Source organism: Podarcis melisellensis, assembly GCF_964234715.1.
Source record: "Podarcis melisellensis genome assembly, chromosome: 5".
Classification (NCBI taxonomy): domain Eukaryota; kingdom Metazoa; phylum Chordata; class Lepidosauria; order Squamata; family Lacertidae; genus Podarcis; species Podarcis melisellensis.
In genome coordinates, this window is record NC_138537.1 from 74,296,345 (window position 1) to 74,309,506 (window position 13,162).

At 40.5% G+C, this 13,162-nt stretch overlaps 1 protein-coding gene across 1 annotated transcript in view; it reads right to left on the reverse strand.

Moving 5' to 3' along the window:
* BICC1 (BicC family RNA binding protein 1) overlaps positions 1–13,162 on the reverse strand; it is a gene marked incomplete at its 5' end in the record, with an annotated part of 107,654 nt that overhangs the window by 23,129 nt on the left and 71,363 nt on the right. The window contains 5 exons of the mRNA XM_081913504.1: positions 1,670–1,921; positions 3,063–3,257; positions 3,806–3,859; positions 4,470–4,628; positions 7,448–7,527. Coding sequence (XP_081769630.1) covers positions 1,670–1,921; positions 3,063–3,257; positions 3,806–3,859; positions 4,470–4,628; positions 7,448–7,527 — 740 coding nt within the window. The remainder of the gene's footprint in view (positions 1–1,669; positions 1,922–3,062; positions 3,258–3,805; positions 3,860–4,469; positions 4,629–7,447; positions 7,528–13,162) is intronic.

Below are 13,162 nucleotides of genomic sequence, written 5' to 3' on the forward strand. Positions count from 1 at the left end.
TTCAAAATGCAGTTTTTAATGGTTTAATCTGCCCACTTATAGGGATCCTACTCAGAAACCTTTCTTTGCCTCTCTGCCCCCAATATCTGAGGTGAGCTGGGGAGACACTTATGTCTGCAGCAACACTCAGATTCTAAAGCTCCTTTCACTGCAAAAGGCTTGCCTAAGCGCTGAGCTGACTGAAGGTATTTTTTATTCACAAAGGCCTTTTAAGGCATCCCATTTTATATTGCTTTAAACCGGCTTTTATTCCTTTGGATGCTTCGCCTTCTTCTGGCTTGCTGCATTTTAATACATATATTTTTATAAAACCTGAACTGTCTGAAGAAAGATAAATAAAATTAATAAGCATGACATGCTTGTAAAAATCATTCTTGCACTTTATCTGCTCATCATTGTTCACTATATTTAAAAATACAAAAAAACCTCTGCTGCTCTTCTGAGCATTAAAAGGGGGCTTTTAAATTTAAGCTTTCTGTCATTCTTACATAGATACTAATCAGTATCCCTTATGGTGTTCTCTATGAGCATTTCTTAAAAAGCATAGTTCTAGATTAAATTTCTTCCTCCACACTGAATACTACTAGTTGGATAGTCAACATTAACAACATATTATAGATAACTTACCATCCCATTAAATGTGCGCTCTCTTGCAGCATTGAAAGAAAGAATGGCCATGTTAGTTCTTGTCAACTGGATGTGTGTGTTACAAAACTGCTAACTTGGACCCTCACTATTGCTGTTTTAGGCTATGGGCATTCAAAATTCAATTCCCTGTACTTATAATTCTCAAATTCCAAAACCCATAGTTCATGAAATTCAAGTAAACAGTTTTTGGGCTGGAACTCAAATGTCACTGATTTGAGCCACTAACGCTAGAATTTCCCACCAGATCTTTGCAAACCTTTGTGCTGAGGTATTGGCATGTTTAAATTCCTTAGAAAACAGATAAACATTGGCTTCGTGTTAGTAACTCATTGGTTAAATCATGCATAATTTAATTAAGGAGTCCCTTAACCCTATCAAACCGATTATGTTTGTGTACACCTAAGAAGGTAGCCTGTGAATGGGACACACTTGTGTTTGGAATCACATACATAAATCATCATATGCTCAATGCCAAGTTCTTGCTGAGGTGGCAAACCTGGTTTTGGCTCACATGACTGATTGCTACTCCATGCACAAAAATCCCTCTGCAAGAGGAAACTAGAAGTGAAGGTAGGGAGGATTAAACCCAGGGCTTTTTTCCAGCCGGAACTCAGTTCCGGCACCTCTCATGTGGACGCCATTGCCACTGTAAGAGAACAAGGGAGGTGTTCATGGTGAGTTCCAGCACCTCTTTTTCTAGAAAAACAGAACTGGTTAAACCCAAACCTTGTTTTTAACATTCCAGTTTTTAATATTTTCCTTTTGTATGGAGGAGCATTCAAATCACACAAATCCAGATCAGCCTGAAGCGAGACAGTCTAGACACGGATTTACCACTCCAGCAAGAACTGGGAACCCCTGGTCTTGCAGATCTGGAAACAGCAGCAGATCCCTATTGACTGCATAACTGCTGACAGACCTACAGCCTTATCATCCATTTGAGTATGAGTGAGTTGCCCTGTGATTGCAGTGTTTTGTTGTTGTTGTTGCTTGACAATTTCCACAGTTTTAATGTACATACCATGAGGTACTGTCTGGCAAGGCAGACTGACTCAATAGTGCCCTGGAGGTAGACTGTGGATTTCTTCTGTGGGTTACTGGGATCGGGGAAATGGATCTGAGCACCAGTTCTTTGCATTATATGCTTGATGTTGCTGCCGTTCCGACCCATCATAAAGAGATGATGCTGAGCTGCTATATCCAGCTGTGTGCTCACGGGGATTGCAGAAGCCAGGCTACCAGCCAGGTGTTCCAAGAGCATAGCTGTTCCTTCCTATTTAAAAGAAGTTTGAGAAAAGTTTATATAAGGTTACTCCCCATAAATTCTGCATACAGAACGGAATGAGACTTATCCCAATTAAAGCAAAGGGATTAATATGCAAGCTTGTGTATCCAGTGTTGTAATTGATATATTCTATTTTGTTCAATCCATACTAGATGATCTCCTCCCCAACACACAGTCAGTCTCATAAGGCGGCTATATTTTGTGTGAGGATAAAATGGGAGTAAATCCTATGTAAATACCCTGAAAACGGCATTAAGCAAGGGTAGATTACAAGTGCGGTAGAGACAACTTAAAATTCAGGGAGTGGCAATTTGCACTTGACCACAACGGATTGGGTTTCTAAATTAAGAAAGTAGCAGCTCCCTTAAAAAGTCTGATTATCTGGTATTAAAAATGAATGAAATAGGTGAAAAATGCATCTGAATGACATCTATGGACAGACACAGGAAATCACTTATGTTGGAATGCATAACAAATTCTCTAAGAGATCCATCCTTTTAGTACTCCACAATATTCCAAAATGGATAAATTAGGTGAGCATACCACATGTGGCACAGAGATCATGACTAGCCGCCTGTCACCAGGCCTGCCATGCTTATGTCTGTCATTAGACTCAATGTGTCCACACATACAATCCAACGTGGCTTTGCCCATAATGCTACAATTGCTACCTAGCAAGATCAGGACTAAGGACCACAGTCTATGAGGCCTAAGCACATCAGAATGCATGATTAGTGCACAGAGGTAAACCGTGTCTTTCTGCTAGACGGTGGCTGTCCTCTCAACTCAAACACATGTTGATCTTACGCACTTAGTCTGATGTGTGAAACAGGCTCAAGTTTCAGTCTCTAAACATGTGCAGGTAACACATGGAACTCCTATCTGTACTAGGATATTGCAGGGTTATGACCTGAAGAATAGCACAAACTGCAGTTTCCATTGTGCATATGCACACCATTGAAAGAAGGCTATGTTAAACAATTCACTCCTTTCTCTTGGGCAGAAACAGGCAGTTTCCCCTTACTGACTGGGACTGTCAGCCACACAAATCCAAGCACAGCAGCAAGAACAGATACTGCAGCCATCTGTTCCTTCAGTACAACCACAGTAGTATCAGCTAAGATGTTACCTTCACAGAGCTAGCATTATTCTGAGATCCTCTGATGATGACTGTAGCCCCATATGTCCGAGAACGCTGTTTAAAGGATACTGAAATATTATATGTCTGAGATATATGCTGAATTGTTGGAGAATTGGGATCAGGGATTGGTTGAAGGATTCCAGCTATAGGTAATTCAAACATCAGCACCAATGGGAGCAGCTCCTGGAACAGTGATTAGGAACAAAAGAAAAGCATAAGTTCAACACAAGGAAGAACTTATCTGGCCTATCATGAAGGTATATATTCAAAATTCCAAGTCAAGCAGCCTTAAATGCTGTTTTATGCTGCCCACCATCTTACATTGCACAACCTCTACCAGAAAGCATCAAATTATCACATTTCACCTCTATTTGGCAGTGGAATAGGTAGATATGATACCAGAAACATAGGGTGAATATTAAAATCTACAAACTGTTGTTGCATCTTCTGGGACTTTTAATCCACAGAATGTGTCCATAAATTTGTCAGTACAGCAAATAAAAATAGGGTGAACACAAGTGGTTTGAAAGGAGGTTTGTAAATATCTGCTACAACTAGTACATCCTCAGAACTATGCAGTTCTGCAGCATCCCTAAGTAGACAGCAGCCAGAGTGGTTTTCTACTTTCTGGGTCAAGTGAACTATATAAAAAACTTATTTCAAGGACATGAGGAAGGAGCCAGGAGGGCTCAATGGAAGGCACCAGTTAGGTACCAGCATCTGATAATTACCCGTATTCTAACTCTGGCCGACTCAACTCCGGCTGGTTGTCCTGCAATTGACACCTGTGGAAGTATAAATGTAAGATTGAAATTGTAACAATGAATTCAACCATTGTGGTTAATGGTTATGAATCTGTTGGTTATCCTTGATGCTTAAAACGTAATTGGAAGTTCTGATTTCTTACTACCCTCCCCCACTGCAACATTTTTAAAACTATGCAAGGTTCCTATTCAAAGTTCCTAATCAAAGTTCATTCAAGAAGTGCTTAAATGTTATTTTAAAATTATGTAACAAAACAGACTGGACCACAAGAGGTGCTATTTCAAGGACAGCCATTGCATTTGTAATAAAAATGCAATCTAATACTTTCTGATCACTTCAGCAAGTGATTTGTTTGGCTGAGAAACTTTTAAGATTCATTGCTTCAAGTTTCTCTCTATACTCACTTACGCCCAAGGACATAAACAAAGCCACCCTTACTCAGAGGCAAGTTGAAGGCAGTCACCTTAGGCAGAAGAGGCTTGGGAGTAGGACAGAAAGGTATCTAGGGTGGGTGAATGTCTTTTGTCTCAATTAGCAAAATGTATTGAGATGCCATTGACATGAACAAAGCCCTGACTCATACGTATGGATATTACGACTCAATGCAGCGGATGAAAAATATATACTCACTTGATTGCTTTTTTCTGCTTGGTTATTTCTATTAGAATCTGGAAAATGGATGTGGCACCCCGTTTCCTCCATCACCTTTTTAATGTTATTTCCTCCTTTTCCAATCACATGAGAATGCTCTGTATGGGACACATCCATCTTCAGAGTGACTCGATTACTCTGCAGGGGGGAAAGGTCAGAAGTTTATTTTATTACATTCTTCCAATGCAGGATATATATATTAAAGTTGCCTTTGTCCCACACTTTATGAAAAACCTGAACGGAAGCTTAAATGGAACAGTTTTCATTTTCAAATCTGAGTACCATTCTACTGTTGACATTTCAGAGCCATTAAAAAAAGGCCACATATTTTTGCCCTGTAATTTAACAAGTGAAGGACTGTGGAGTAGGTGAAAATTGTTTTGATACAGAATGCATAAGGTTCTGCATACAAATGGTGGATTAATGAAACTTCCTCCCTCCAAGTGGACATCACAAATTGGTAAATGAAGGTTACTTGCTCAAGAAAACCCCTATATTCTTCTGTATTTGTTATCAGATGGTTAAGTACTTGTGAGACATCTGATGACCAGGAATTGGGGAGTCTGTGGCCCTGCTGATGTTGCTGGACCTCCAACTCCCATAAGCCCCAATGAGCATGCTCAATGGTGAGAGTGGTCAACCTCTGGAGGGCCATAGGTACCCTATCCCTATCTTATGTTCTCAACTGTTCACTGGAGCTGCTTCCCTCACCTCTCTCCCAGCCTAAAACTGAGTAGTTGAGCAGGTGAGAGTCCTCTTTATCTACTAACTTTCTGTGAACCTGCCTGCTCTTAAAGCCATGGGAGCAGAGAAGGGCGAAGAAGGGGGAAGCAGTAATCCTACGCCTCACAGTTCCCATGAATCTAACCATTTCCCTTCCTTCGTTAAAGGAAGATGCTTGTGGGAAGGACCACTCTTCTTGAGACTTGTGAATCTACTCCCAACTACAGGCACAGGTTTGGAGCTTTGAATAAGCTACCCCATGCGATCCATTCAGCCAAAACAACCTGCTCTCCACAATTCTTAAATGCTTGAGATTTGCCTTGGGCAAATATTAGGGCTGTAAATTATATTGAAATTGCTGGCACAGCCAAGGGTTAAGGCAAATAGATGACATATTATAAATACAAACCAAGAAAAAAAAACCCCCGCTGGAGTAATGACAATTTTTTATGATAAGGTGTGCCTCAAGGACCATTACCTTGCATTTTACTTTGGCATTTATTAAGCCTCTGACCAGTATTTGCAATAAATACTACTACTACTACTACTACTACTACTACTACTAAGCAATAGGTAAATAAAGGTTTAGAACAAGGAGCTAACCCTCGGCTGATTCATGCTGGGAGTGACTGCTAAAATCTGGGGCAAACAGAGTATGCTTCTAGACCTTTAATGGAACACCAAGGTTACATTGCTGAGGAACATTCTTGCTGTATTATGTTATGCTAAGCTCAGGAGGCTTGCCTGGTGCCAACTTTATGTATGTTTAGTTGACATGCAAAAACTTTCTTCCATAACCAGGCCTTTGACATTTAGCTGTCTGTGGCCTTTTAGAAGTGGGTGGGATGCTTTTAATTGATTTATCTTTCCTCTTGGTTTTAAGGTATCTATGTGGGGTTTATTGTCCTTTTGGTTGGTTGTAAGTCACTTTGGGTTGCCCTGGGCAAGATGAAGTGACTAACAAATTTATAGAAGAAGCAGCAGCAGCCAAATCAAAGTTTGGCACTAATGCATAAGGATACAGGCTCCCAGGAAAAAACTTCATGACTACTACACTCTTCTCTGGTTGTTTTGCCGCTGCACTGTTGAAAGCTATGTCATGTCTGCCTTAGCATGCTATGTAAACCTAGGCTTGTGGTTTATCCGGGAGAGCTAAGCTAGGTTCAGATGACACATTAAGCCACACTATGGCTTAGCTCTTAGCATGCGGCAGCAGAAAGAAAAAAAACCCAGGAAGGAGGAAAGTGGCTGCAATATCCTCCCCTGCAGTTGGCACATTTTGCACTACACCATGGTATTGCTTAGTATGATGTTTTAATGGGTGGGGTAAAAAATAGCAAAGCTATTTTGCCTGCTTAAAAGCATTTGCAGAAAACAAATGGGCTGCTGTTGCTGCTCATTCAGCAAGCAGCACACCAGCATTACATGTCTATTTACTTCTCTCAGCCACAGCCATATTTAAGTGGTTTAAAGGGCTCTACTTTGCTGGGCTAAATCCAAAGAGAAGCTTCAGGGCTAACCTCACGGGTCATGTACTGCCCTAAGTGTCTCTGCAAACTCTTGCACAGCTTTTCCAAATGCTACACTGAAAATGCAGTTTTCTTTTTGTGATAATTACACAATACATAATTTAACATGTTAACAAATATTTCTCATGACCTTTAATGTCCACTCTGTGACCAAGTACAGATAGTGTGCCCATGGCAAGTAATTTTTACCCCACCCATTAAAACAACTGCATTAGCACATCTGCATGACTTGACAGCTCTTAGGGGGATTTTCCATGAAATTGTAACCAAATGGGATGTAGGGCTCAAATTTAGTTGCTGCAGTGCAGACAGCAGCTTGTGCCAAAGCAGCTTTTTTCTTTTGGTAAAGATTCCATGGGATCAGGCTGCTCATGAATTAAAAAAGAAAACTGTCCAGTTACAAAACCCCTAAGTTCTTTTAAAAAAAAAATACTCCAGAGTTCCTGTTGGATGCTGTCATTGACTCATTTTGCAGCATGCAAAGCTGTACTACTTGAGATTATTTGAAAGCAGATCAAATTTAAAGATGGAAATAATCACTGGCTGTTTTAAGCCATGTAAATGTTAAATTTCAGTGAAAACGTTTGCTTTTTAATGTAACCTAAGAAGGTTCAGGAATGCTAAGTGCTGGTGCACTGCTGAGTCTCAGAATTCAAGAACCTGGAATTCCAAGCCCAAGGGCCGGTTAATTGATTTTCATCTTACTTTTGTGTCCAAAACAGACATGATCTTCTCTTTAGCTTCTTTGACATTTTCCTTTTTCCCGGAGACTTTAATATGAGGATCTTGAAAAGCAAAAGCAAAGAGAAATATTACTTTGGTAAATGGGCTATGCAAACCATCCAACAAATTACCCATTCTTTCTATTACAAGCCAACACAAGCCCTTAAGTCATGCTTCACTGTTCATATGCATTAATTTATGTAAGTTACATTATGCTTTCACAGTATAGACACCACTGTATACGTCTTTCTCCAGAGAATTGTGCAAAAGCTCCCGTAGCTTTTAAATTAATTTGGTTGCTTATGGCCATGCAAGTGTGCTTTCAGAGCTTTCAAGCTGCAGAATGTGCCAGCCAGTTAGGGTTACATATTAACACTTTGGGAATGTAAAACTCTCCACTGCCAAGCGCAACAGGTTCAGTCTGTATCACAGAAACAGGCAGGATAGGCCCTATGAAGCAGTGGTGTTGCATCATTTGCCAGTGCCCGGGGAGTGGAGGGTTAACAGAACCCACTGTGCCACCCCAGCCCTTACCGCTGATGCCGCGGCTGGGTGGGTTCACAGAGCTCATGCACCAGCCCAGCCCTCACCACCTGCCTGTCCATGCAGGGAGGAGCCCAGCTGCAGTGCTTGGCAGGCACCTCTTCAACTCTGGGTGGGCAAACATTCAGTGACAGGACTGGAGACATGGTGGCAAGGCCAGGCCAGGCCCTGGTGCCCAGAGACCCCCGTCAGCAGGCAGGGTGGGACAAAGATCCCTGCATGGGGGTGCTTGAGGGGAGGGGATGGAGAACTACACTTGGGGTAGGCACCGCTTTGCAGTGCTCCTGGCGTTATTTGCCCCATGCTCCTGGCTGCATACCGTAAGGATGCACACTTTAACTTTTCATGGTCGGAATTTGGGGGGAAAGTGAGCCTTATATTCAGGCCAATATAAAGCAGAGACATCACCTTGCCAACAAAGGTCCATATAGTTAAAGCTATGGTTTTCCTAGTAGTGATGTATGGAAGTGAGAGCTGGACCATAAAGAAGGCTGATCGCCGAAAAATTGATGCTTTCAAATTATGGTGTTGGAGAAGACTCTTGAGAGTCCCATGGACTGCAAGAAGACCAAATCTCTCCAATCTTAAGGAAATCAGCCCTGAGTGCTCACTGGAAGGACGGATCCTGAAGCTGAGGCTCCAATACTCTGGCCACCTCATGAGAAGAGAAGACTCTGTGGAAAAGAGCCTGATGTTGGGAAAGATTGAGGGCACAAGGAGAAGGGGACAACAGAGGACGAGATGGTTGGACAGCGTTCTCGAAGCTACCAGCATGAGTTTGACCAAACTGCGGGAGGCAGTGGAAGACAGGAGTGCCGGGCGTGCTCTGGTCCATGGGGTCACGCAGAGTCGGACACAACTAAACGACTAAACGACTAAACAACAACAACAATATGGTAGTTTTCACAAGGCTGCTCATGGCATGTCAACATAAAAGCTTTCATCACTTCATAGCTATGCCAAGTCCCATTGAAATAAATGGAAATAAAATGTTTAATTCTCACTGGTTACAACAGGGGTAGGGCTGGAGTGCCATTCCTGACTGTGGCCAAATAGGTCAATAATGTCTTTGTGAAGGATGACCACTTGCCTTGAAAAGGTCAATTCAACACACACTTCATTTAGAAGTAAGCATCCTCTGCCTAGCACAATAACTACAAAGAGAAAACTAATTACTCTTTCATAGTTACGAAGAATGTTTTGTTTAATATTATTTAAGTAAGAATTGTAACTCTTTAGCCTTTCCCTGTGGCTCTAGGACTGAAAGAGAACAAGAACTGTACTATTCAGTTTCCTGAATATCATTTACAAACACCTATACCACAGAAAGGTTTTCTATATACCTTGCTTGCAACAGCTTAGAATTTCGCTATTAGGAAAGTTAATTTCACCCCTCACCTAAAAATTAGCTTAACATCCATTTTTTTATATATATTTCCCCCCGACTAGAAAATGATTGAGGCACTTTTTAAAAACAATTTAAATTTTTTTGCATTTTTTTAAATGTACACATCTACCAGGGTCCCTTAAGGAAACACAGAAAATGCTGGCATAAAGCTAATAAGAGTCTTAATTTATTTTAACAGGCATAACAGGAAATATAGGTAGAAGCTTTAAATCATCAGTATTCCTGGATGAGACCTCAGTTTGTTTCTACTTAAAAAATACTTGTCATGTTCAGTCTTTTAGATATTATTCCAAACATGTTTACATCATGATTTGGGCCATGTGTGTACAGAATCTTGTTTGTATAGGTAATATATACATGCATAATTTTATCTGTATGCTGCCTTTCCATAGTTAAAACCATGCTTATTACAACATAATAAAGTCATGCTACACTGAGGGGGGAAAATCCCTAAATATGGTAATATAAATTATACACACTACCTATTATGGCACATTATGGTCACACTCCCTAGCTATGGATGTCAGTTCACATCAAGCAATGCATATCTTACATCACCATGACCATGGAAAATTAATTGCCCTTGCAACGTTAACAAGTACTGACTAATTGACTTTTTTTTTTAGCTTTCTTGGCAGTTCCTTATCAAGACAAATTGTCACACAACACAGTAACAGAGTGAAAGCAAATGCCCACTTACTAGAATTGCTTCTTTAGACAAAAGTGCTCCCAACATAATTTTTGTCTTTTCAAAGAGATGTAGAACTAACAGAAATATGTAGCTGCTGCTATAACGCAGCAGGACAGCTCCATCTGGTGTTTTTATACATTATCAGCCCAGCTATTCCCGTAAATGTAAGTTACATTCTGATTTGAAGTCAATAGGCTGGCAGCCTGGTGCTAAATATTGCTACTGAATCAACATGTTTTTGAGAGACATGGTGCTGCTACAGTCCATTCTCCTGGAGCAGAATGCACGGTAATGTGAAACAACCTGTTTGGAAACAAGGGTCACGGAGGAGGAAAAGAGGACAGGAACAGTCGAGTGTGCAATGAGAAATCTCATGCACAGACAGAACATTTTGCTTAGCACTGTGCTAAACAGAATCTGCTATGTGGTATAATGGTGTAAATAAATGTGACATCAAATGTAACAAGAATAATAAAGTTTAGTGTTGTGTTGAAACCTGGCCTCCAGTTTCTTCCCCTCTGAAAGAGGTTTCCGACTTCCTCATTCTCAGAGCACTTTAGAGTTTCACTTTAATTTCAGTGGGCGTAAGGTTGAGCAAGGTATAGCTGTGAGGATTGTCATGATGCGCTTGAGACCTTCAAAATTTACCACTACTGAAATCTATCCCAAAACACATTACAGTGGTACCTCGGGTTACAGACGCTTCAGGTTACAGACACTTCAGGTTACAGGCGCTTCAGGTTACAGACTCTGCTAACCCAGAAATATTACCTCGGGTTAAGAACTTTGCTTCAGGATGAGAACAGAAATTGCACAGCGACGGCACAGCGGCAGCAGGAGGCCCCATTAGCCAAAGTGGTACCTCAGGTTAAGAACAGTTTCATGCTAAGAACAGACCTCCAGAACAAATTAAGTTCTTAATCTGATGTACCACTGTCATGCCAAAGGAAAATAGGGTGGTATGATTATTCTAACTGGGTTAATACTTTTGATCATGTTATTTGTTGTGGGTGATGAATTTTTCTGACATTTTCCCTTTATTGTTACAATCTGCCCACTCTGGGCACAGACAAGCTTATAATCTAAGCCTTAGGTAGCTACTTGGTGATGACTATGTGGCAGATCCTCTTGTGCAAGAGAAGGGTTGCAGAGTACACCTGCAATAAAACACCAGTCTGGAGTGGTGGTTCATAGCAAAACACAGCTCAAGATAATGTAGGTTGAGTGGAACTAAACTTGATATTGAACCCCAGAGGCTAGTTAAAGCTTGCAGGAGGGGGAAGGAAGATAGAGTTAGGGTGCAATTAAATTCTCTCTCAGCAATAAGAAGCTTGTGGCGGGGCAGAAACAGGCCAACTACAGGGCATTTACTTTTACAAAGAGCATCAGACGACACTGATTTTTTGCCTGGCAAAGAATGGGCAGCAGCTGTAATCACTGATATCTATAGCCAAGTTGTTATCAATGTTTATGATTAAAAGCCACTATTAACAAGTATAGGTGTTCAAGGAGGATGCTTCTATGGAGAAAAATCAGATCCATAAAGAAAGAGCTGGTTTCAACTTACTTGCAACAGGATGGCAAGAAAGCCATTTATCCAATTTGTGCACCCTTTAGCAGAAAATGTTTGTTTTGTGATCATAACCACAACACACAAATACCCCTCAACTTCTTATCAGAGTTTATTGTGCTTTTTACGAAGCATTCCATTAGAAACACTCAGTTCTGTTTCTAAAGGATTTTGGCAAGTGCTGCAACCAGCTAGCAGCCAAATACCTTAACATCTTTGTTCCCAGAGGTTTATTACTTTTTGGCTCAATAAGTTTAAGACCGTCCAGTAAATGCAGATGACAAGAACTGCTGCAGCAATTACGTTAGTTGCCCCAAGGCATGAAAACAAAACTTTTTCCACACAAAGATATATTAGCGTTAAAAACAATTTATTGGAGGGAGGAACACACAAAGGTCTTGAATTGTCCCTGTTGTGGTCACAACAGGGAAAGCAATATTTGAGTGTTTAAGAGTGTAGCACAAATACCCTTCTTCAGCAACTTTAACTTTGGATTTAACAGAGTAATTTCAAATGTTGCTTCCTTTGCACTCTCATGGAAAAATAGGCCATATCCCTTGAAAATATAATAAGGTAATCTTTTGAAGTGGCAAAATCTGTAACTTTTAGACCTGACACAGGTCATGCAAAGAGATAAGAGATACTCTGTTGAACACTTGAAGTTTACAAGGTACACATACCTGTGGATTTTTGCTGAGTCCCTACATTTTAATAAACAAGTGAAATTCCATTATAGACTCCACAGTTTAAAACAATATTTTTTGCAATAATGGTGCACCCTGCTTACTGGAATTTAAGAGGCTGGCAAACTCCTCAAGGTTGAAGCTGCATAGTATTCAATAAGTTTAGTGGACCAAGGATTCGTGCAGGACTCTATGACCATATAACCCCTTATCAGACATGCTTTAGCTTAATTATTAGTAGGCAATTTTAAACTTTTATTTACAACTTTAAAATTGTGATAAACCAATATGGCAGGGGCATATCAAGTCAGCTTCCTTTACAAGTAAACAAAATCTTAAAAGTGTTATCTTTTGTATTTCTTTATGCCTAGATTATGTGCCATCTTGAAAGGCAGGGCTGATGTTTTTTGACCTTTATTGGGAGAACATCATCCTGTTTTTCATTTGATACTGCTTAAAAAGCACTTATATTAAAGAGATCCTGATTTGCATGAGCACAATGGATGCCAAATTATTATAGCTAAACATTTCCAATAACATTCCTCAGTATGAGCCAGCTCTTAGTGGAGGAGGTGAGGGTGCCAGAAGGAATCAATATGGGAATAGAAATCATGCATTTAAAAGAATGTGCGATTTAGTTGCTTCCTTGTTCATATGTTTATCTCCCCCCCCCCCATCAGAATTTGGTAACCATGTGAGCTAGTAAGTTTAAAAACACAAGGTCTTCAGAACTCGTGTGTGTGTGTGTGTGTGTGTGTGTGTGTGTGTGTGTGTATGCAAGCTACATCAAAAGGGACTCTGA